This window comes from Pan paniscus, chromosome 11 (genome assembly GCF_029289425.2).
Source record: "Pan paniscus chromosome 11, NHGRI_mPanPan1-v2.0_pri, whole genome shotgun sequence".
Lineage (NCBI taxonomy): Eukaryota > Metazoa > Chordata > Mammalia > Primates > Hominidae > Pan > Pan paniscus.
The window spans coordinates 109230706-109256020 of NC_073260.2; the positions used below are offsets into that span (position 1 = coordinate 109230706).

Consider the following 25315-nt stretch of genomic DNA (forward strand, 5'->3'; position numbering starts at 1 on the left):
TAGGTTAGAGTGAGCTAGAGTTGTGCCACTGCACTCTAGCCTAGGCAGCAGAGCAAGACCCTATCTTTAAAATAAAGGAAAATAAAAATGATCTCCAGACCAAGGTTATATCCTTTATAAAATATCCTTCATAAAAGGGTCTTAACATGTTTATCCTCACTCAGTAATGACTTTTGGCAGTCATGTAACATCTTGCATCCTTAGTTTCCTCTTCTGTAAGATGTAAGCCCTGCCTATCTCACAGGATTGTTGTAAAAGTGCTAAGAAAATAATAAAACAGATCATCCATACAGAAATGACACTCTTCTGAGCCCAGCAGTAACTGCTGAGCCAGATCAGAGACTCTCAGGCCACATGTGAGGCCCATCAACCTGGTGTCTACTTTCCAACTTTTAAATGTGTTTCCAGATAAATCTCTCTGCTGGGAAACTAATAGGGAAATTCGAGTTAGCCAGAAACTTAAAAAAGACATTAATGGCTGGACACAGTGGCTCACCCCTGTAATCCCAGCATTTTGGGAGGCCAAGGCGGGCGGATCACCTGAGGTAGGGAGTTCAAGACCAGCCTGACCAACATGGAGAAACCCCATCTCTACTAAAAATATAAAATTAGCCAGGCGTGGTGATGCATGCCTGTAATCCCAGCTACTAGGTAGGCTGAGGCAGGAGAATCAGTTGAACCTGGGAGGCAGAGGTTGCCTGAGCCGAGATCACACCATTGCACTCTAGCCTGGGCAACAACAGCAAAACTCCGTCTCAAAAAAAAAAAAAAAAAAAAAGACATTAATGTATGTACATGGTATAAAGTATATAGAACATCATAAATTGTTTCACTTTAACCAGGCACAGTGGCTCATGCCTGTAATCCCAGCACTATGGGAGGCTGTGGTGGGCAGATCACTTGAGGTCAGGAGTTCAAGACCAGCCTGGCCAACATGGTGAAACCCCATCTCTAGTAAATATACAAAAAAGTAGCCAGGTAATGTGGCACATGCCTGTAATCCCAGCTACTGGGGAGGCTGAGGCAGGAGAATCGCTTGAACTGCAGTGAGCTGAGATTGCGCCACTGTACTCCAGCCTGGGTGACAGAGCGAGACTCCATCCCTAATAAATAAATAAATAAATAAATAAATAAATAAATATGTTTCACCTTATGTCTTCCCACCAAGTGCATGGCTCATGCCTGTCATCCCAGCACTTTGGGAGGCTGAGGCAGGTGGATTGCTTGAGCCCATTGAAACCGCCTTTGCAAAATTATGACTGAGACAGTGAAAGAGATCTAACTTAGCTGACTCCGTATCTTGCTTCTAACCTCCAAGCTGTCCTTGTTCATTCCTGGGAGTAGGTTGAACTAACTTTGGGAGAAACTTAATTTATAGTTTAAAACAAAGATGACAACAGCCCTTTCCCAAAGCTGACCTCCTTTTTGCCTGGGGACTAGGTTGCCTTTGTAGGACTAACTTTAGCCACAAGATTAGAAATTAAGGTTTAGGAGTCATATAGCTGGAGGCTACAAGATTCTGAACCTACCTAAACTGCTCCTAAAATCAGTGCTTGAGATATTTTGCAGACCTTGCACTTGATGAATTAGCTGGTACCACCCAGATTGATAAACTGGCTCATCTGATCTTGTGGCCCCGACCCAGGAACTGACTCAGTGCAGGAAGACAGCTATGATTACATGTGATTATGGGCCTCACGTGTAGCCTGAAGACTCCCTACGATTTCATTTCTGACTAATCAGCACTCCCGGCTTACTGGCTTACCCCCACCCACCAAGTTTTCCTTAAAAACTCTGCTCCCTGAATGCCCAGGGAGACTGATTTGAGGAATAATAAAACTCTGGCCTCCCACACAGCTGGCTCTGTGTGAATAACTCTCTATCTCAGTTCCGTTGTCTTGATAAATTGGTTCTGTCTAGGCAGTGGGCAAGGTGAACCCCTTGGGCAGTTATATCAGGAGTTTGAGACCAGCCTGATCAACATACCAAGATCTCATCTTTACAAAAAATACAAAAATTAGCAGGCTGTAGTGGACATGCCTATGGGTACCAGCTGCTCAGGAGTCTGAGATAGGAGGATCACCTGAGCCCAGGAGGTGGAGGCTGTAGTGAGCAGAGGTTGTGCCACTGCACTCCAGCCTGGGCGACAGAGCGAGACTCTGTCTCAAAAAAAAAAAGACTTCTCTTCCCAACACAGTAGCTAGCATGACATTTGGGGGAAATTACTTAAGATATCTGTCATTTTAGGAATGTGTTAAATCATCTTCTTGGCTAATTCCAGTCACCACATCCCAGTTTCCATTATAATTGTGGATCAAGAAGGTCTTCCTTCAGTCTAATCTCTAGAATCCCAGAACCAAAGTCTTTAAGATATGGAAGGTTATATATGTTAACCCCTCATTCTATATTACACACACACACACAGGACATGAAAAGAATGGAAGTAAACTGTTCAAGGTCAGAAACCCAGGTCTCAAGGACTAGGAGATGCGGCTTTATTACTGATGGTCTGTTATCTGTGTGGAGTCAGGCTGTGGCTTGGGGCAGTAAGAATCAAGCTTTACGTATATTTATCAGTCAATCAGACAAAATAAAATTTTATGAAAATAAAGTGGTTTTATTGAGTCACATGAAAAAAAGTCACATAAATTGTTTCACTTTAACCAGGCACAGTGGCCCATGCCTGTAATCCCAGCACTTTGGGATTTAGGTTGAACTAACTTTGGGAGGAACTTAATTTATAGTTTAAAACAAAGATGACAAAAGCTGTTTCCCAAAACCGACCTCCTTCTTGTCTGGGGACTAGGTTGCTTTTGTAGGATTAACATTAGCCACAAGATTAGAAATTATGGTTTAGGAGTCATGCAGCTGGAGGCTACAAGATTCTGACCCTCCCTAAACTGCTCCTAAGATCAGTGCTTAGATTTTTTTTCCTTATTGATGGAAAAATACCAAGGGAAAAATTGTTACAGCTTTTCATTTAGGTTAGACCACATGTGCTAAGTAGCAACATGTCTCAGTCCGTGAAGGCTGCTATAACAAAATAAAATAGACTAGCTAATTTATAAATAATCGAAATTTATTTCTCACAGTTCTGGAAGCTCGGAAGGCCAAGGTGAAAGTGCTAACAGATTCAGTGTCTGGTAAAGGCCCACCGTCTGCTTTAGAGGTGGTTACTTTTGTGTCCTCAAATGGTAGAAGGGGCAAGGCAGCTCCCTTCAACCTCTTTTATAAGAGCACTACTCCCATTCATAAAAATGGAGACTTCGTGACTTATGACTTAATCATTTCCCCAAAGGCCCCACTTCTTAATCCTTTCACATCGAGCATTAGGTTCCAACATGAATTTTAGGGGGACACAAACATTCAAACCATAGCACAACACAAAAGTACTTTTCTAGTCTTTCCTCCTGAACTCGTAGTTGATGGGCTACATCTGGAAGCCAGGTAGGCTGCTTATGCTTGAAAGGGTGCAAATCGCTTGCCATGATTTAGAGCAGTGGTTCTCAAAACGTGATTGCATAGCGGCAGCAGCAGCAGCAGCAGCAAGTGGGGCCTACCTCAGACTGACCTAATTGGAGACCCTGGGGATTGGAGCCAAAAATCTGTGTTTTAACGAGTTCCAGGTGTGTGTTCAAGCTTGCGAACCATTGTTTTTTTTTTTTTTTGAGACAGAGTCTCGCTCTGTCACCCAGGCTGGAGTGCAGTGGCGCGATCTCGGCTCACTGCAAGCTCCTTCTCCAGGGTTCACGCCATTCTCCTGCCTCAGCCTCCTGAGTAGCTGGGACTACAGGCGCCCGCCACCACGCCTGGCTAATTTTTTTTTGTGTGTTTTTAGTAGAGACGGGGTTTCACCGTGTTAACCTGGATGGTCTTGATCTCCTGACCTCATGATCCGCCTGCCTCGGCCTCCCAAAGTGCTAGGATTACAGGCGTGAGCCACCGCGCCCGGCAACGAACCATTGTTTTTTAGAGACACTTAGAACTAATCATTATAGTGCTGAGTCATAACTGATTTTTTGTTTGTTTGTTTTTTGTTTTTTTTTTAGACAGGGTCTCACTCTGTCACCCAGGCTGGAGGGCAGTCATGTGACCATAACTCACTGCAGCCCTTCAAACTGATAGGCTCAAGCAAGCCTCCCGTCTCAGCCTCCAAGGTGGCGGGGACTACAGGCACGTGCCATCACACCCAGCTAATGATTTTAGAATATAAATGTTACTATGAGTAACTCTTACAAAAGTTTGTATCTGTGACTCCTTCTATAGGTAGGTGAATTTAGGAGCTGCTTAATATAAACCCAAAGTGCCCAATCAGAAGTGTTGTAAATGCTAGGCCTAAAAGAGGCAATGAGAGTAGAATTGCTGAAGATGGTCAAAATAATTACTGGTTTATTAAACTATGCAGGAAATACAATGAGAATATCATTTTTAAAAGATGCTAGTATCCTCCAAAAAGTAGAGAATATTTGGATTTGTGGGACAATAAAAAGATCCTAGCAATATGAGAAGAAAGATGCCAGAATAAAAGGCACAACAGAATCAGAGACCTGGGGAGGTCTCCTCAGGATAGAGGCGGTACATAAAGGCATGCCTTGGAGATATCGCAGGTTTGGTTCCAGACCACTGTAATAAAGTACATATTTCAATGAAGTAAGTCCCACGAAGTTGTTGATTAACCAGCGCATATAGAAGATAACTTTATACTACACTCTAGTCTACTAAATATGCAATAGCATTATGTCTTAAAAATGTATGTACTTTTGTTAAAAAATACTTTATTGTTAAACAGTGCTAACAACCATCTGAGCCTTCAGTGACTTGTAATCTTTTTGCTGGTGGAAGAGGTTTCCCTGTTGTTGATGGCTGCTGACTAGTCAGGGTGGTCATTGCTGAAGGCTGGGGAGGCCACAGCAACTTAGTCAAATAAGACAACAATGAAATCTGCTATACCAGTTAACTTTTTTTTTTTTTTTTGAGATGGAGTTTTGCTCTTGTTACCCAGGCTGGAGTGCAATGGTGCAATCTTGGCTCACTGCAACCTCTGCCTGCTGAGTTCAAGTGATTTTCCTGCCTCAGCCTCCCAAGTAGTTGGGATTGGGATTACAGGCATGTGCCACCACGCCTGGCTAATTTTTTGTATTTTTAGTAGAGACAGGGTTTCACCATGTTGGCCAGGCTGGTCTTGAACTCCTGACCTCAGGTGATCTGCCCGCCTCAGCCTCCCAAACTGCTGGGATTACAGCCGTGAACCACCATGCCTGGTATCAGTTAACTCTTTAAGAAAGATTTCTCTGTAGCATACCATGCTGTTTGATAGCATTTTACCCACAGTGGAACTTCTTTCAAAATGGCAGTCAATCCTCCTAAACCCTGTTGCTTTGTCAAGTAAGTTGATGTAATATTCTAAATTAGCTGATGTCATTTCAACAGTGTTCATAGCATCTTCACCAGGAGTACATTCATCTCAAGAAAACCCTGTTTTTGCTCATCCATAAGAAACAATTCCAGGTTACGCATGGTGGCTCACACCTGTAATCCCAGTGCTTTGGGTGGCTGAGGAAGGATGACGTGGTTTGGCTCTGTGTCCCCACCCAAATCTCATCTCAAATTGTAATCCCGAAAATCCCCACAATCCCCACATGTTGAGGGAGGGACCTGTTGGGACATGACTGGATCATGAGGGAGGTTTCCCCATGCTATTCTTGTGACAGTGAGTGAGTTCTCACAAGATCTGATGGTTTTGTAAGTGTTTGACTATTCCTCTTCCTACACACGCTTACTCTCTTGCCTGCTGCCATGTAAGATGTGCTTGCTTCCCCTTCTGCCATGATTGTAAGTTTCCTGAGGCCTTCCCAACCATGCGGAACTGTGAGTCAAACCTCTTTCCTTTATAAATTACCTAGTCTCCGGCATGTCATTACAGCAGTGTGAAAACGGACTAAAACAGAGGAGAATTGCTTAAAGCCAGGAGTTTAAGACTGGTCTGGGCAACATAGTGAGATCTCATCTCTACAGGAAAAAAATCAGTTGGGTGTGGTGCTTGCTGGTTGTCCTAGCTACTTGGGAAGTTGAGGTGGGAGGATTGTTAGAGCCCAGGAGTCTGAGCCTGTAGTGAGCTATGATTATGCTGCTGTACTCCAGCCTAGGTGACAGAGTGAGACCCTATCTCTAAAACAAAACAAACAAAACAAAACAAAACAAAACCAACCAAAAAAAACACCACCTTATCCATTCAATTTTCATCATGAGAGTGTAGCAATTTACTCACATCTTCAGGTTCCACTTCTGATTCTACTTCTCTTGCTATTTCTTCCACAACTGCAGTGACTTCCTCCACTGAAATCTTGAACCCCTCAAAGTCATCCATGAGGACTGGAGTCAACTTCTTCTAAACTCCTGTTAATGTTGATATTTTGACCTCCTCCCATGAATTATAAATGTTCTTAATGGCATCTAGGATAGTGAATCCTTTATGGGTTCTCAATATACCTTTACCAGATCCATCAGAGGAATCACTATCTATGGAACCTATAGCCTTATGAAATGTATTTCTTAAATACTAAGTCTTGAAAGTTAAAATTACACCTTGATTCATGGACTGCAGAATGGATTTTTTGCTAGTGGGCATGAAAACAACATTAATTTCCTTGTACATTTCCATCAGAATTCTTGGGTAACTAGCTGCATTGTCAATGAGCAATATTTTGAAATGAATCTTTTTTCTGAGCAATAGGTCTCAACAGTGATCCTAAAATATTCAGTAAACAATTCTGTAAACGGATGTGCCATCATCCAAGTTTTGTTGTTTCATTTATAGAGCACTGGCAGAGTAGATTTAATATAACTTTTAAGGGCCTTGGTATTTTTTTTTTTTTTTGAGATGGAGTGTTGCTCTGTTGCCAGGGTGGAGTGCAGTGGCACAGTCTCGGCTCACTGCAACTGCCATCTCCCGGGTTCAAGCGATTCTCCTGCCTCGGCCTCCTGAGTAGCTGGGACTACAGGCACGCACCACCACCCTCAGCTAATTTTTATATTTTTAGTAGAGACAGGGATTCACCATGTTGGCCAGGATAGTCTCAATCTCTTGACCTCATGATCTGCCTGCCTTGGCCTCCCAAAGTGCTGGGATTACAGGCGTGAGCCACTGCGCCGGGCTGGGACTTGGTATTTTTTGAATGGTAAATGAGCATTGGCTTCAATTTAAAGTCATCAGTTGCATTAGTCTCTAATGAGAGAGTCGGCCTATTCTTTGAAGCTTTGAAGTCAGGCCTTGACTTCTCCTCTCTAGCCACGAAAATTCTATGTGGCATCTTCTTCCAATAGAAGGCTGTTTTGTCTACACTGAAAATCTTTTGTTTAGTGTAGCCAACTTCATCAATGATCTGAGCTAGATCTTTTGGATAACTTGCTGCAGCTTCTTCATCAATACTCACTGCCTCATCTTGTACTTTTATGTTTTGGAGATGGCTTCTTTCCTTAAACATCATGAACCAACCTCTGCTAGCTTGCCACTTTTCTTCTACAGCCTTCTCACCTCTCTCAGCCTTCATAGAATTGAAGAGTTAAAGCTTTGCTCTGGATTAGGCTTTGGGTTAAGAGAATGTTGTGGCTGGTTAGATCAGACTACTGCAACTTTCTTAATATCAGCAATAAGTCTGTTTTGCTTTCTTATTATTCATATGTTCACTGGAATAATGGCAAAAGGGCACATGCCCTAGTTGAGTCATTTTCCTTCAAAGAGCCTTCCTGGATGTCAAATGAATTTCATTGGCCAGAATTTAGTTACACTGGCCATTCCTAATTGCAAAGGAGTCCTGAGAAATGTAGTCTTTCAGCTAGGCAGGTGCTCCTATGGATGGAGCTATGGGAGAATGAACAGCAGGTGGCAACAAGCTGCCAATTACCTGTTTATTTTTATTGATATTGCTTTTCTTTTGTCTCTGTCTCTCTCTTTCTCTCTTCTTTCTTTTCTCTATCTCCTCTCTCTTTCTGTCTTTCTTCCTCCCCTTCTCTCTTTCTTTCTTTCTTCCTTTCAGATGAGGGTCTTGATATATTGCCCAGGCTGGACTCAAACTCTTAGACTCAAGTTATCCTCCTCATGCCTTAGCCTCCAGAGTAGCTGGGACTACTGGTGTACCTCCATGCCTGCTTGGTCTGGTTTTTAAATCTTTGACACTCTGCCCTGAGATTGCATATTGCCAAAGTTACTCTTCATGTTGTTGCTCTCTTCTTTGGGTTTTACTTTCTTTGTCTGAAAAAACGATATTAATCAAATTTAAAGAGATATGAAAATCAACAGGAAGGCAATTGGAAAGATTATATATATATAATATATATTTTGCTGTGTGTGTATATATATGTGTGTGCGTGTATATATATGTGTGTGTATGTATATATATATATATATATATATATCAAAAAAGTTAACAAACAACTAATAGGTGGGGCAAAATAAATGTTTACCCAGCCCCAAGTGCCTGGAAAAAGGATATTCTGAAGGGAAGATTTCAGCTTCCACTAAATGATGAGGTTTTTCCCCTTAGCATCGCAACCTCTCCCAGGGAGGTGAATTATTCTTCTTTAGGTCACTGAGGGACCTCTAAGTGCTTAGCTCTTATGTAACTTTGAAAAACTCAGTAGGCATTAAAGATAATCTTCATGCCTGTTACATTACCCTAGGAAACAATTTACATTTTAGACTACACGTGATTTGCATTCTTTAAATCTCCCTCATTATTACTGGATTATGCTAAAACATTGGCTGCTAGGTCTAAACAATAATGCTTAATGTACTATGAACTTTTTATACTTTCATTCATTCACTCAATAGCCATTTATTAAGTAGTCATTATGTGTTGGGCATTCGGGTTTTTGCTGTAGACACAAAACACAAAGTTCCTTCCCTCATGGAGCTTGTATTATGGTGTGTGTGAGGTGCCATTGTTGAAGGACATACTCATAAACCAGTAAGCAAATGAACAAGAAAGTTCCAGGTAGTGAACAGTGCTATACATCCAGCAGGAGGATGTGGTAGAGTGTGACTGAGAGGGAGGGACTGCTTTAGAAGGGGATGTTTTCCTTGAAGAGCTAAGACAAGAATGTGAGACAAAGTCATTGACAAACACATGATTTACAATGAGCACTTATTTCATGGATTTGAGCTTCTCCTACCACACAAATCATGAAGATTCAATTTTCACTTAAATCAAGTACCAGCAAAAAACTATCAGCTAAAGGTAACATGTTCAGGAATACTGAAGATTAGATTGTTTACAATATTAGATTTATTTTGAAACACAAACAGCTCCCAGTAGGTGTGGCTTCAAAATGAAATGATTCAGATACCCTCTTGCTTGATCTCTATGCTAATTACTTCTGGGATATGGAATATCTGAGTAATCTCACTTGACTGCTAGAGTATAACATTGTCAGCAAACTTTCAAGGGGAATTCTGTGTAACAACAAATCCATTCTAATTGTTCTTTGAGGAAAAACTTTTATATTTGTGATTCATGATAAAATCACTCTTGTATAGGCAAAGCTGACAGCTGCCCTGAGCAAAGCAAATTTGATTAGACGTTCCAGTGGCTAGAATACATTTATTCATTCAGTGTTTATAATTGAAACATGAATGTTCCTTATCTCCTGCCGTGAATTTAAAACATACGAGACTTCAGATTTGATCCCTGATATGTAAAAAATTCAACAACAAAAACACCAGTCAAGCTTCAATTATAAGTATAGATTTTTGAAAAATTATACTCGATTTTCATTATAACATAATTCTGTCACTAATTAGAGCCAAGTTTGTTTGGATCTCTTCAAAATTTGAAGAGTTGAAATTCCAAAGGCAGAATAACAGCATATGGGAGAAGAAGCTACCAGTGAGATGGCTTCATGTCAAAAGGATGTGCTATCAATTCAGGAAACAATGAACTTTGAAAAACAGAACGATGCATGAGTAATACAGAGTAGAATCTGGACCTGGACAGGAATCCTAGCCTCAGAAAGTGAAACATAGGAGGAGGTAGGAGTGGGTTGGGGGGTCTGGGAAGGAATGGGAACTTTCAAGGGTATTGGAATTAAACAAACTCTATGTCTCTTCTGGTCCATCTGATTCTAAGTGTTCGGAGCATGTGTTCTAAATAATAAAAGTATTATTATTATTATTATTTTTGAGATGGAGTTTCACTCTTTTCACCAGGCTGGAGTGCAATGGCACGATCTTGGCTCACTGCAACCTCTGCCTTCCGGGTTCAAGCAATTCTCCTGCTTCAGTCTCCTCAGTAGCTGGGATTATAGGCGCATACCACCATGCCCAGCTAATTTTTGTATTTTTAGTAGAGACTGGGTTTCACCATGTCGGTAAGGCTGGTCTCGAACTTCTGACCTCGTGATCCGCTCGCCTCGGTCTCCCAAAGTGTTGGGATTACAGGCATGAGCCACTGCACCCGGAGCTTTTTTATTGAGTATCTGCACTGATGAATAAGATAGTGCCTCCTTCTAAGCAATTTACAGATTCGTGGGAACCAAGGAGGCGGAGGTTGCAGTGAGCCAAGATCGAGCCATTGCACTCCAGCCTGGGAGATGAGAGTGAAACTGTCTCTCAAAAAAAAAAAGTATTATTATTTAGAAATTGGGTCTTGCTATGTTGCTATGTTGCTCAGGCTAGTCTCGAACTCCTAAACTCAAGTTAGCCTCCTTCCTCAGTCTCCCAGTGCTGTAATCCCATACAGGCGTGAGCCACCACACCTAGCCTGTGTCAGCTAGTTTTTTTAAAACAGCTTTACTAAGATATAATTTACATAATCACAAGTTCCACCTATTGTAAGTACACAATTCAAGGATTTTTAGACAATTCAGAGAGTTGAGCAACCATCGCACGATCTAACCCATTTTTTCAATGTTTCTGGTGTAGAAACCATTTTATTATTCTAGTACAAAAGTACATGCCAAGCCATTAAAATTGTACAGCAAGTATTAAGGATGCAAAGTGACTCACTGAAAATGTATGTAATGGACTTGTACAGACAACTGCTCTACTGACACAGAAAGAAAGAGAGGGAGGGTTGCTAGAGCCAGTACAGTACAAAGCAATGGTTATCAGCTAGGCCCTAGAGTCAGACTGCTGGGGTTCAGATTCTGGCATCCCTACTTACTTAACTGCTGTCTGGCCTCAGGCATATTACTTGAACTCTCTGAGCCTCAGTTTACTCATCTGAAAGAGAACAGCACCCTACTTTATGGGGTTATGAAGAATAAATGAAATACTATATGCAAGAGGTTCAGTAGAGTCCTGGCACATAGTAAGGACTCAAGAACTATTAGCTGTTTTTATAGTTATCATTGGATGTCTATTAAATAGCCTTTCATGAGCCAGACATGGAAGACCACATGCTCTAATTAAATTTGTATGAAATTCTAGAGAAGGCAAATCGATGTTGATAGCAGATCAGTGATTGACAGAGGCTAGGGAGTGGAGGTAGGAAATTGACAGCAAAGGGTCACAGAAAACTTTTCAGGATGTTCTATATTATGATTGGGATGTTTTGTAAACACTTGTCATTGAATCACACATTTAACTTGGTGCATTTTTCTGTATGTAAAGTAAATCTGACCTCTCTCCCCCAAACTCTTAAAGATCTAGCTTTTAATTTTCCAGTTATTTTACATGTCAGAAGCAAGGTTCAGTTTCTAAACTCAGCCAACAAATATCTGTTGAGCACCTACGATGTGCAAGACACTGTTCTGGGTGTTGGGGATACAGTCTTGAAGAGGACAGATAGCATCCTACCCCCATGGAGTTTATAGTTCAAGCACGAATTATACACCTATGTTTGGAGTTACAAAATACAGGATGCTATGGGGAGAATACACTGTCCGGGTAGGGGGAAGTAGAGGAGTTCCAATATGTATAAATCTCTGTCCCGCGTTTTTTTCTATTTTTTGAACACAGAAGCAAACAGAGTCCTTCCACCTACTGTCCAGGTGGGTGGTGTGTCAGAGGCCTCTCGGGGACCAGTGACCGTGACCCAAGGCTGCCCTCAGGCCACACCATCTGCGAGATGCGGTGGCCACCTGGCGAGGGAAAAGGACTGGCACCGGACCAAAGACCAGGTGGATGCTTCTACGGACCCCAGGTGGGGCGCTGCTTTGACCTTGGCTTCGTCATCCCCGCGCTCTCTAGCTTCTTTCCAGGTGTGCCCAGCCACCGCAGAGAACAGACGGCAGGTAACCTTAGGAAACCCTCCCAGAGGGCGTGCCAGACCGGGAAACTTTATCTGGGAGGTGACTCCACCCACTTGGGCGGGGCTGCCGCCCGCTGGGGGCGGGCGGGGCGAGCCTGCTGGGGGCCGGGCAAGTGGCCCGGCCAGCGGCGCGGCGTCCGGGGAGGAAATGGATGCTGTGCTGGCCTGCCGGCTCCGGGGGCGGGGAAATCGAGTAGCTGCACTCAGGCTCCGCCCGAGACCCGGAGGGAGCGCCGGGCCGTCCCCTTTTGCCCTGCTTTGCGCTGGGCTGATCCCAGAGCCGAGAGCAGGAGTCGGCTCTGAGTTCCCTGCTTGGTTTTTGGGTGGCAGCAGCCAGAGGAGGAATATGGCGCTCTTAGGCAGCCGAGCGGAGCTGGAAGCGGACGAGGTACGATCCGATGGGGATTGTGGGCCCGGCCCCTGAAGCCCTGGACAGGAGTCCGGGAGAGAAGAGTGAGCCCGGCTAGGACGGCCGAGGCCCCGCCCCCTTGGTCCCCTCTCTGGGGTGGGCTGGCGGGCGCCGGGTGGGGGCGCCCGGCCTTGGTAGGTCTGTCCCCGCTGGAGCTAGGAGGGTCTCTGCGGCGCGCGGAGCGGACGCACTGCCGAGGTTCGGAGCGCCGGCCCCGCGAGTCGTGGGGATGGAGGACCCACGTCCTGCCAGCACTTGGATGGGCGTGAGGGCGCGGGACTATAGGACCCGCAGCTCTGAGCTGTTCCGGGCCGGCCCAGCGACGCCTGGGCTTTACGAAGTCTGACCCTGAAGTCCTGGCACTGGCTCTCTGGGTGTTCGTGGAATCATCCCTCGACCTGGGAATCTCACCTTCTATGGAAGTTTCCTGGTGGCAGAACCGAAAGGCTTACGATTGATGAAAAGAGGGGGCAGCCTGAGGAACAATGAGTAGAGGGGTACCTGCCGCGACAGCAGGGCAGGGCTGCCAGGGGCTGGGGCTAGAGGGCCAGAGCCGCAGCCCAGGCTGTGGTGCTTCCCTCTCCCTCCACGGGGCCGGGACACTTCCCCTAGCAGGTCCTCAGAGTCGGTGGTGGCCGGAGGGAAACCACTTTGAGAACCGACTCCGGCCTCCTTTGGTTTCAACTGTGTTTGAGTAATTAGCCACTCCTTCAGTCGTGGCGCGCCCGGGCCTGAGCACCCAGGGGCTAGCGCGCCGGACCTGTTGATTTATTGACTATTCATTTCAGCACCTGGCAACTCCAGAGACAGCGCTCTCCCTGCTCTTGAAGTTGAGACCGAGGCTCCAGCAGCAGCCAGCACCCACAGCTGCTGTTGCTGCCATCTTACCTGACTTGAATTGTGCGAGTCGCTGCCTTTAGAAGGCTTTGGTTTCAAATGATGCAATAGTGGACGATCTGGAGGAGGCGGTTAAGATTCCCGTCCATCTCTTTAGTGCCAGGAATCTCCTGACAAGGGATACTATACTTTAAATGTGGTCCGTAAAATAAACAAAAAACAAAAACTGAACTACAGCTCCTCTACATGACAGAGAGACAAGAGGGCAAGCCGGGCTGTCCAGACCCTTGCTTACAGCCTGTCCCTTGCATTGAGGATCCCAAGACTGTAGAATGAAATATTTGAATCCCGATCTGTTTATAGGAGATTTGCTGTGCTTAGAACTATGTAATTCTCTAGATTAGGGCATTGTTGAGGCGGTGCTATTATTAATTAACACTGGGATAATAGGTGTAAACTGGGACTGTTTCGGAGATACTTTGACAAATGGTCACCCCAGCTATGCTCACTGCCTACTAGATGAACGGTTGAGATGCATTAGCCGATGAGGAGGGAAGTTAGGTTTCTGTGGGTGAAACTCTGGGTGGAAGTTAGGTTTCAGAGTAGCAGAGAGCCTGGCACACAGATACTTGGTAAATAAATATTTGTTGAATGAATGAAAGACTGCAGAAAAGATGTTGCTTAATAACAACTCAGTTTTTGCCATATCATTCATTTATTTTTCTTCATTCATTAACTATTAGGCTTCTGTTACATGCTAGGTACTGTACTAGTCCTAGTTGATGAGCAAAATACAACTTGAATTCTTTATTCATGCCAAATTTACTTTTGTCCCTCACAGTTTACCACTTCCATTGCTATAAACTGAGCAAGCGTTTATTAAGCATTTACTTTGGGCTCAAACTTGGTAGGTGCCTTAGAGAAGGCATAGTTTTGCCTCTTTATGGTTCTCAGTCTGATTAGGGAGATATGACCTGGGTACAAGAACTCTAAAAAGGAGCTCAAGTAAATGTAAGCAAGTAAGAAGTAGTGTGTTGTAGACTGGATACCCTTGATTTATTTGTAGAAAGTCCCTTACTGTAAATGGGCTTGAAGAACTCTAACCTCGAGTTCATACGACCCTGCTCTTCAATTTTACTGGGTGCGCAAATAGCTTATTTCAGCTAGGAAGCTTTTCACGTATTTAAGAAGAGTCTGATAGTCTTTATTTGATATTGATAGTTTTTAATGGCCATTATTTGATATTCTGGGGGAGTTAAAAGGGACAAAGTGATATAGTTGGAAAAGTACCAGGTTAGGTTTTTAGGTAACCTGGTTCTTCTCTTTGTTCATCACTTATGTGTGTAAACAGCTGACTACGTGCCAAGCCCTGTACTAGCCTGGAGGTACAACAGTGAACAAGACAGACAAGGTCCTTCCCATGACTGTTGACCTTGATTGATCAAGTCTGTCAACCTCAGAGGGCTCTTTCAGTTCCCTTATCTGAAGAACGAGGGGCTGGATTAGCCCTAAGTGTTCTTCCAGCTCTAAAGATCTGGGTTTTTATTGAGATGGGGGAGAGGGGTCGGGGGGAGGTTGGGGAAGAGGGAGTTTCTTTTGGGAGAAGGGCTAATAATATGGAAATCTTTTTCTTTAAAAGTACCCAAGGAATGAATGATAATGGTAGAGAAGCTCTCATGGTAGCTGTGGGATGGAGGTTTTCTTGGCTAAACTGATTTTTTAATTTGTGTTTTTTAGGTGCTAGTATGATAAATTCGGGAGCATAGAAGTTAGGACTTGCATCCTCATTGGAGGCAAAAATTGGTTATTGGGGAGCACAAGCATCTTAGATATTATAATGGTGTGTGGCCATTTAAAGCTCAATCAACAAAAGCTTGTTTCTTAATATTTGAATTTCTCTCATTGGGTTTTCTTGTGTATTACACTAGCAACATTGATAATGGGTTCATGGAAGATGTACAGAATATATTCAAGGTCAGTCCAACAAATTTATAACGTAGAGATGGCTGTGGTTGGAAGACTTTCTAGTTGCCTGATCTTGAAGTCATTTTAGTTGGTTACCTTCACATACTTATGGGCTACCATTGGGTGCCTTGTGGCTTGCTTATATTTGGCCCTCAAATATAAGGATTTGAGAATTGAATGAAAATCATTTATATTTTATTATTTAATTCAATTAAGATTATTCAGCTCACCAATAATTATCTCAAGTGCCAAAAAGGAAAACATTGACAGTATTTGAATTAATATCTAGCAGCTAATTAAGTTAAAAATTTTCTCATATGAGGCCAGGTGTGGTGGCTCATGCCTGTAATCCCATCACTTTGGGAGGCTGAGGCGGGTGGATCACCTGAGGTCAGGAGTTCGAGACCAGCCTGACCAACATGGTGACACCCGGTCTCTACTAAAAATAACAAAAAAATTAGCTGGGCGTGGTGGCGGGCACCTGTAATGTCAGCTACTTGGGAGGCTGAGGCAGGAGAATCGCTTGAACCTGGGAGGCAGAGGTTGCATGAGCTGAGATCGCACCATTGTACTCCAGCGGGGGCAACAAGAGTAAAACTCCATCTCAGAAAAAAAAAATTTTTTTTTCTCATATGAAACAGAAGTTCACTAAAAATCACTTTTCAGCCTGTGTAACGCAGTGAGACCCTGTCTCTACAAAAATAAAAATATGAATAGTTAGCTGGGCATGGTGGTGCCCGCCTGTAGTCCTAAGTTATTCTGGAGGCTGAGGTGGGAGGATCACTTGAGCCTAGGAGATTGAGGCTGCAGTGAACTCTGATCATGCCACTGCGCTCCAGCCTGGGTGACAGACCCCGTTTCAAAAAAAAAAAAAAAAATCACTTTTCAGAAAATGATTTTTTCAATAGTTTTACTTTTGCTGGAAAATAACAGTTTTGAATGTTTTTTGAAAAGTTGATTACATTGCTATTATGTAGCTATAGAAATTGATAATTTGTATATATAATTTGATGCATTATATTTAACATTATATTAAAAGTCACTCAGCAAATACAGTTATAAAGTTAAATGTTCATAGATTTTTTTTTTTGAGTTGGAGTCTCCCTCTGTTGCCCAGGCTGGAGTGCAGTGGCACAATCTCGGCTCACTGCAACCTCCGCCTCCTGGGTTCAAGCGATTCTGCTGCTTCAGCCTCCCAAGTAGCTGGGACTACATGTGCGTGCCACCACGTCCAGCTAATTTTTGTGTTTTTAGTACAGACGGGGTTTCACCATGTTGGCCAGGATGGTCTCGATCTCTTGACCTCGTGATCCGGCCGCCTCAGCCTCCCAAAGTGCTGGGATTACAGGCATGAGCCACTGCGCCCGGCCAAATGTTCATAGCTTTTTAAACATTTTTTTTTTTTTTTTTGGTGGGGGATGGAGTTTTGCTCTTGTCATCCAGGCTGGAGTGCAATGGCATGATCTCGGCTCACTGCAACCTCCGCCTCCCGGGTTCAAGCGATTCTCCTGCCTCAGCCTCCTGAGTAGCTTGGATTACAGGCGCCCAACACCATGCCCAGCTAATTTTTGTATTTTTAGTAGAAACAGACTTTCAGCACGTTGGCCAGGCCGGTCTCAAACTCCTGACCTCAGGTGATCCACCCGCCTCGGCCTCTCAAAGTGCTGGGATTACAGGTGTGAGCCACTGCACCGGCTTTTTTTTTTTTTTTCTGTGACGGAATCTCGCTCTGTCACCCAGATTGGAGTGCAGTGGCGTGATGCATGTGCCACCACACCCGGCTAATTTTTTTGTATTTTTAGTAAAGACGAGGTTTCACCATATTGGCCAGGCTGGTCTCGAACTCCTGACCTTGTGATCCACCCACCTCGACCTCCCAAAGTGCTGGGATTACAGGCGTCAGCCACTGCGCCCGGCCTTTTTTTTAAAGACAGAGTCTTGCTTGGTCACCCAAGCTGGAGTGCAGTGGCATGATCTTGGCTCACTGCAACGTCTGCCTCCCGGGCTCAAGTGATTCTCCTGCCTCAGCCTCCGGAGAAGCTGGAATTGCTGGCGCCCACCACCACATCCAGCTAATTTTTGTATTTTTTTCAGTAGAGATGGGGTTTCACCATGTTGGCCAGGCTGGTCTCAAACTCCTGACCCCAAGTGATCCACCCGCCTTGGCCTCCCAATGTGCTGGGATTACAGGCGTGAGCCACCGTGCCCAACCTTACACTTAACTTTAAAAATATTTATTGAGTCATTCTGATCCTGTTATTGAATTAAAAAACTAAGCTTTATACTTAGGCTCCTTTGAGGGTTGATAATGAAAAAAATTAAGACACTGACTAGGAAATAAATGGCTTATGTGACATGTTTTTACCGCCTGCTTTTTGGCCCAGGAATTTTTAGATCTAATTCTGATTTGGCTAATTTCTCTTTGGAAGTTTAGATGAAGTTTTGATAAAATTCATTACCACAATTTTCTTTCTTTTCTTCTTCTTCTTTTTTGTTTTTGAGATGGACTCTCTCTCTGTTGCCCAGGCTGGAGTGCAGTGGCACGATCTCAGCTCACGGCAACCTCTGCCTCCTGGGTTCAAGTGATTTTCCTGCCTCAGTCTCCCGAGTAGCTGGGGTTACAGGCATGCACCACCACGACCATCTAATTTTTTGTATTTTTAATAGAGACGGGGTTTCTCTATGTTGGTCAGGCTGGTGTCAAACTCCTGACTAAAGGTGATTCGCCCACCTGGGCTTTCCAAAGTGCTGGGATTATAGGCGTAAGCCACTGCTCCCAGCTGAGATTTATTCTTTCATTCCACCAATGTTCATTGAACGCCTGTCAGGTCCTAACAGTCTTTAAATGCTGGATATACACACTAAAACAAGACAGTTATTACCCTTGAGGAGCACAACGTCAAGCAAAACACTTAACACAAGTCACTGTACTATTTCTATCTTTGGGTTAGGGTAGGTTTTAGGCAGGAAGGTCATATAATTTATCATTCAAAGCAGGGCACTCTGAGTAAATGAGTGCTTTCAGTAATTGCACTAAGACAACAGGTACAAACAGGGATGATTGGCTTCCCTTGTTTAGGGTCCAGCAAAGACTTGAAAGGAGAGATGGTATTTGAACTAGGTTTCAAAGGGCAAGTGGGATTGTGTTGGGCTCCCCAGTGGGAAGGCCTTGGGGGAAGTTGAGATGGGCGGGAATAAGAGAGCACTTGGTACAGTGGGAAGGAGAGTGTCAAGGGCAGAAACCAAAAAGGCTGGCTTGGGTCGTGAGTCATTGTGTCCTGAATGTCACGCTAAGGAATTTGGGTTGTATCTCCTAAAAAATGGGAAACTGGAAGGTTTTTTTTTTTTTTTTCTTTTTTTGAGACGGAGTTTTACTCTTTCACCCAGGCTGGAGTGAAGTGGTGGGATCTCGGCTCACTGCAACCTCTGCCCCCACAGCCTGGGTTCAACCGATTCTCCTGCCTCAGCGTTCCGAGTAGCTGGGATTACAGGTGCCTCCTACCACGCCCAGCTAATTTTTGTATTTTTAGTAGAGACGGGGTTTTTCCATGTTGGCCAGGCTGCTTTCGAACTCCTGACCTCAGGTGATCCACCTGCCTTGGCCTCCCAAAGTGCTGGGATTACAGGCATGAGCCACTGCAACCAGCCACATGGAAGGTTTTTGATGAGGCAATTGTTGTAAGATTGCTGATTTTAGGAAGATAAATCTGGTGAAGTGGATGAAGCCAGGATGTGGAGGTGGCAGAAGGAGGACAAAAGGCTGTTGCAACAGTTAGTGTGGAAGATGATGAGTAATGAAGTAGAGTAGAGGCTGTGGCATTGGACAGAAGAGGCCAGAGTTAAAGGATTTCTCAGAACGTGAAAGAGGACTTGACTTGGTGGCCTGTCCCCCAGTTTGAGGGTCAGTGGTGCAGTGAGGGAGGAGCCATTGAGTAATAATTCTGGGTTCCTTGTGTGGCTGGGTAGGGGTGCTGTCCCCTAAGGAGAAGGAGTAGAGTTTATTCCTGTTTCCTTTCAGCTGGGTAGGAGATGGGGAAGGAAAGCAAGCAGATGAAACTAACCCCTATGCCTCACTGAATTTTCTGATTGCGGAGCATGGGCCATTTGTTCATGAAGGTATGCATTTGGGTAGAGTTAAGAAAGGGTGTTTGTAAATTGGTAATGCAAGTTAGTGGAAGGAAGCAGCATCACTTTACCGTCAGTCCCAACTCCAGCTCAGGTTAACAAACAGACATTCTCCTGAAATGTTTCCTGAAATGTTCAATCTTGAGTCTCTTTTGAAACCCTGTTTTTTGACAGCTGTTTTTCTAGTGAAACTTTTCCTCCCCCTGTACCTGGATACCCACTTCCTTCCCTTCAAGTCTGGGTAACCCATATGCTTCTGCAGACAAGTATCAGTTCTTCCTGTGCTAGCTGCTTGCCTTCTTATCTCAGTTTCCTGCCCATGGGTGCTGTTACCAATCATTTAGTGTGAATCTGATACTGTGAGTTCAGTGAAGCTCAGAGTTTCCATCTAGCCATCTGTTGACAGCCGACCAATCTCCAGTCTTGTGTGCCCCAGTAGCATCTCAGGCGGAGTCTCCTGAAGTTACTTTGTATTCACTTCCCAAAGATGAGTACCTGGGGACTCCTGTGGGTGCTTTTGAGGCTTCCTGGGGGAGGGATTTTCCTTTTTTGAGCCTCCCATTGGCCACCACCTTAGTCAGCACTCTCCTTTTCTCCCCCTGTGCTTCGTGGATCTGTGCTCCCTCCTGATGCACCAAGTCCGTTTATACCCAGAGCCACCACGGCCAGTTGCTGTATTGGTGATGTCATCACACCTCTCTAAAGGGACTTCGGAAGTGGGGAGTGCCTGGCAGTTCCTAATGCCATCATGCATCTTCAGCTCTTTATTTAAAGACTAGGTGTGTAGTAAATGCTTTTCGTTGTGATCTGTGTACGTGTCCCCTTGGTACTGCTGATATTATGCTGTCATATACATAGGGCCTACGTATTTTAAAATATTTTGGTGAAATGATACATTGTATGTTTGTTGGGTCTGAAGGTAACTAGTGAGTGACAATTTTCAGTCTGACTTAATGTGTTGAGTATTGTGTTAGGTGCTGGACAAGCAAATGCAGCTCCTGCCTCAGGTTATGGTCTAGTGGAGAGTGGGGGCATGTGTGTTCTGAGAACCACCTGGTGGAGGAGGGATGCCAGGGTACTTTGTGAGCACAGAGGAGGGCACCTCTTCTGGGAGAGAGGGTAGTCAGGAATGATTTCCTGGAGGAGGCCATTTCTTAGACATTCTGAGTCAAGAAGAATGAGTAGGGGTTAGCCATGGAGAAGTGATGTGGGGAAGGGGGAGCTCTTGAAGTGTCTTCCAGGAGAGGGAATAGCGGGATAAGGTGCAGAGGTGAGGAAGATCCTGTGGTGCTCTGGACAGGTGGAGTGTCAGGAATCAAGGCTGGAGGGGTACTTTGTTAGTTCTCCAGAGAAATGGGACATAATATATAGATAGATGAGAGGGGATTTATTATGGGAGTTGTCTCACATGATTGTTGATATGGTTTGGCTGTGTTCCCACCCACATCTCATCTTGAGTCGTAGCTCACATAATCCCCACGTGTCATGGGTGGGACCCAGTAGGAGGTAATTGAATCATGGGGGTGGGTTTTCCCATGCTCTTCTTGTGACAGTGAATAAGTCTCATGGGATCTGATGTTTTCATAAAGGGCAGTTTCCCCACACACACTCTCTTGCCTGCTGCCATGTAAGATGTGCCTTTGCTCCTCCTTCATCTTTCACCATGATTTTGAGGCTTTCCCAGCCGTGTGGAAATGTGAGTCCATTAAACCTCTTTTTCTTTATAAATTATGCAGTCTTGGGTATTTCTTCGTAGCAGTATGAAAATGGACTAATACAATTATGGAGCGTGAGAAGCCCTACCGTATGCTGTCTGCAAGCTGGAGAGCTGCAGAGGCTGGTAGCGTGGCTCAGTCCAAGCACAGAGGCCTCAAAACCATGGAAGCTGATGGTATAACTCAGTCTGAGGATGAAGGCTTGAGAACCTGGGGGACTACAGGTGCAAGTTCTGGAGACCGAATGCTGGAGAACCTTGAGTTCTGATGTCCAAGAGAAGGAGAAAAAGGACTTCCCAGCTCCAGAAGAGGGAAAAAGCAAATTTGGCTTTCCTCTGTCTTCTTGTTCTATCTGGGTCCTCTGCTGAGTGGATGGTACCCAAAACTTTGGGTGAGGGTAGGTCTTCCTTACCCTGTTCATGGATTCAAATGCCAGTCTCTTCTGGAAACACTCTCCCAGACATACCCATAAATAAAATCTTTACCTGTTCTCTCTATCTGGGTATCCCTTAATCCAGTCAACTTGACACCTAAAATTAACCATCACAGGTAAGAAGGGCCGTTCAGAGACTTTCATGTCAGATTGTGGAGATCATGGTGTGCATCTGCGGGTTTCAGTGAGGAGTGGTGGGGAGCGAGCAGTACTTTAGGTGGCTCCCTGGCAAGGCATGGAGGCTGATTGGAGGTAGACAAGCCCAGAGTGACGGAGGCTGGTGTTTTGTTTTGTTTGTTGAATGATTATTGGGACTCACTGATGACCCAAGGGTACCTAATAATTAAGGTAACATGATGGGTAAGGTATGGTGTGGATCCCTCTGAAAAAGACAGTCAGAAATGTGGACACAGACAGCTGTAACCTGGAGTGCAGGGTAGAGTCCAGAGAGGGTTCAAGTGTCCTGTGCTCCAAGGAGAAGAGGGCTGTCACAGGGTGGTCCACCTGGTCATTCTCTCTCCTGCCTGCTGCCCACCCCACCTGCTGACTTGTTTCCAGACCAAGTCTTTACTGACTAGCTGTGTGACTTAGAGCAAGTCCCTTAATGTTTTCGAGCCTTGTTTTCCTCATAGGCGACACGAAGGAGTTGAAACTGATGATCTGTCTGTAAAAGTTCCTTTGAGTTTTTGACATGTGTCTTCTAGAAGGTGACATTCGACCTGGGCTTCATGAGGTGGAATTTCAGCAGGCAGCAAGGGAGGAGATCACCCCTCATTCCTTCAGGCAGAGGGAACAGCAGGGGAACTGCGCTCCTCAGGCGTGGTGAAGTAGGCTGGAGGCCATGTGGTTGGAGCACAGTATATGCCCCCTTTAAGTGATTAATGCAGGAGAGCTGCTGTGAGTGTGTTCCAGCCAGATTGATCAGAATCTGGCCTTGAATGCTTAGCTACCGAGTTTGGCTTTTCTTTTTTCTTTTCTTTTCTTTTTTCTTAAAGAGACAGGGTCTTGCTCTGTCACACAGGCTAGATTAGAGTGGTGTGATCATGGCTTACTGCAGACTTGACCCCCTGGGCTCAAGGGATCCTCTTGGCTCACATGATCCCCCAGCCTCGGCCTCTCAAAGTGCTGAGACTACAGGCATAAGCCACCATGCCTGGCCCTGCCTTTTAAAAAAATTTGCTTTTGGCCAGGCGCAGTGGCTCATGTCTGTAATCCCAGCACTTTGGGAGGCCGAGGCAGGGGGGTATCACCTGAGATCAGGAATTTGAGGCCAGCCTGGCCACCATGGTGAAACCCAGTCTCTACTAAAAATACAAAAATTTGCTGGGCATGGTGGCACATGCCTGTAATCCCAGCTACTCGGGAGGGTGAGGCAGGAGAATTGCTTGAACCTGGGAGGCGGAGATTGCAGTGAGCCGAGATTGAGCTATTGAGCTCCAGCCTAGGCAAAAAGAGTGAAATTCCTTCTCAAAAAAAAAATTGCTTTTTTTGACAGTGGAGACACACATGCACCCTTCTGTATTTGGGGAATATTTTTGCTTTTCTTCTTCTTTTGGGGTAAAGGAAGCAACAATAATGATTTCCATTTGTTTGGTTTCACTTTCCCTTTCCCAACCCCATTTCTAAGGTACAGTTTTAAATGGATGCCTGTAAACTGAAATGCAGTGGGTGGTTAAGGAGACAGACAAGGTCAGAGGCACTTGGGTAATTTCACAGGTTTATATTTCATCACATAGACTTTTACCTTCGGACTAAGTTCTGAGATAGAAAACCAACTTGAGCCACGGTGCTCGCGTGGGCAGCAGGACCAGTCACAGCTTCTTTGAGGAAATGCTTGGTCCTCCTTTTTTCCCTCCCTGCTTTCTCAGACCACTTGTCCTGGCATTCTGGACAACCATGAGTCACAGTCCTTACACTCAGAACCAAAGGAAACAAACCTCAGATTCTCACATTGTTTTTCAGACCAAATGGAGTATTATCTTTTTGAGAGGAGGTAGACAAGACAAATGAGGACAGAGAGGGAGAGTCCTCAAGAGGGGGAAGTGAGGCCTGACTCCAAAATCCTCCCCCAAAAGTACTCATATGTCACCCCCTGTGCAGAATCATCAATCAAGGGCTCATTGACCCATACCAGGTCCTCCATGTGCAGAGCAGCACTGAGTTTCTGAGAGAGTGGCCAGCTGGGCTTAGATTCTGGCTTCCCATTTCCTCTCTGACTTTGAACAAGTGATTTCACTTCTGACATTCTTCATTTATGAAGGATGAAGTCAGATTATATTTTATAAAGCACCTGACACATAGAAGGTACTACTAAAATGCAAATTTACTTTCTCTTTATGCTTTTAAAGTCTTGCTGCTACTGGTTCATTATCTATGGATTTAATGAAGAATCTGCAGCTAACATTTCAGTATGTTGAAATATATTTTTACCTTATTTTTGCAGTCAATTGAAAAGAGAATTCTACAGAAGAAACAGAAGGGAAGTGATTGGCCCAAGGTCACTCAGCTGGCTTAGGCACAGAATCAGGGTTAGAAGCTAGATTCCCTAACTCTAAACCCTTTGCCCTTTACACTAGGTCAAGCAGCCACAAACTTCTCAAACTTGACTAAGAGGTTAAATGCAGCCTGCCCACCTCCTGCCTATTTTTGTAAATAAAGTTTAATTGGAGCACAGCCATACCCATTTGTTTAGGTGTTGCCTATGGCTACTTTTGCCCTACTGTGGTACAGTTGGGAAACAGATGTGTGGCTCACACAGCCTAAATATTTATATGCCTTTTATGGAGGAAGTTTGCTGACCCTGGTACTAGGTGGTCAGCAAACTTCTGACCTTCTGGGGTGTTTAAGTTTGTTTGTAATGTATTGTAAGCCTTATGAATTAAATGTGCTTGTTTCCTTCATGTGCACGTAAGCATCAAAAAATAGGAAAAATAGAAAATTACTTGACACATCCCATTAATTGGTTTGGTTGTAAGTTCTGGAGTCAGTTGGACGTGGGCTTGAATCCCTGCTCCTCCATGTATAACCTGGGATAAGTTACTCAATCTATCTATTCCATATTCACCAGAGAAATGGCGATAATAGAACCTGTTGTGAGGGTTCAAGGAGGCCTATGCAGCGCTTATCGTGGGGGGCCCAAAAGTTGGCTTGTGGCATTGTCAAGGCTGCACTCTGTGGCTGCTCACAGGCATTGTGTAAAGATTGGCCCAGCCAGAGTCTTGCAGAAAAACCTTCCTCTGTGATGGAGTCCTGTAGGATAAATAAGTCACGTCTCAGGCGAATACCCAGGACTGCAGCTGGGAAATTCTTCAAGTTTACATCCTCCCACCTTTCCTTTCCTTTCCTGAGTGGGAGGGGAAACCACTTCACACAAAAGAGAGTAGTAAACAGGGGCTCAAAGGGCCACCTGTTCCAGCTCTATCTAAAACTGAAAAGTGTTAATATTTGTCAGCAAGGGAGGTGATAATGCCAGCAATATTTTGGAAACAGCATTTGGTCGCTGACACATAAATGGTGTTGTAACCTTTGTTTTCTCCAAACATTTTGGTCAATGTCATAAAGTTCTTACAGGGTTTTCAGGTAG

The 25315-nt window shown here is 44.5% G+C and overlaps 1 protein-coding gene across 5 annotated transcripts in view; it reads left to right on the forward strand.

Moving 5' to 3' along the window:
• TTC39B (tetratricopeptide repeat domain 39B) overlaps nt 1–25315 on the forward strand; it is a 194702-nt gene that overhangs the window by 44118 nt on the left and 125269 nt on the right. For 3 of the 5 annotated variants that reach the window (XM_055092105.2, XM_055092106.2, XM_055092104.1), the window contains exon 2: nt 11957–12231. In XM_055092105.2, coding sequence (XP_054948080.1) covers nt 11957–12231 — 275 coding nt within the window. Of the gene's footprint in view, nt 1–11956; nt 12232–12369; nt 12637–25315 lie in introns of those variants that run through there. The other 2 variants (XM_003822619.4, XM_063594485.1) reach the window with 2 other exon arrangements.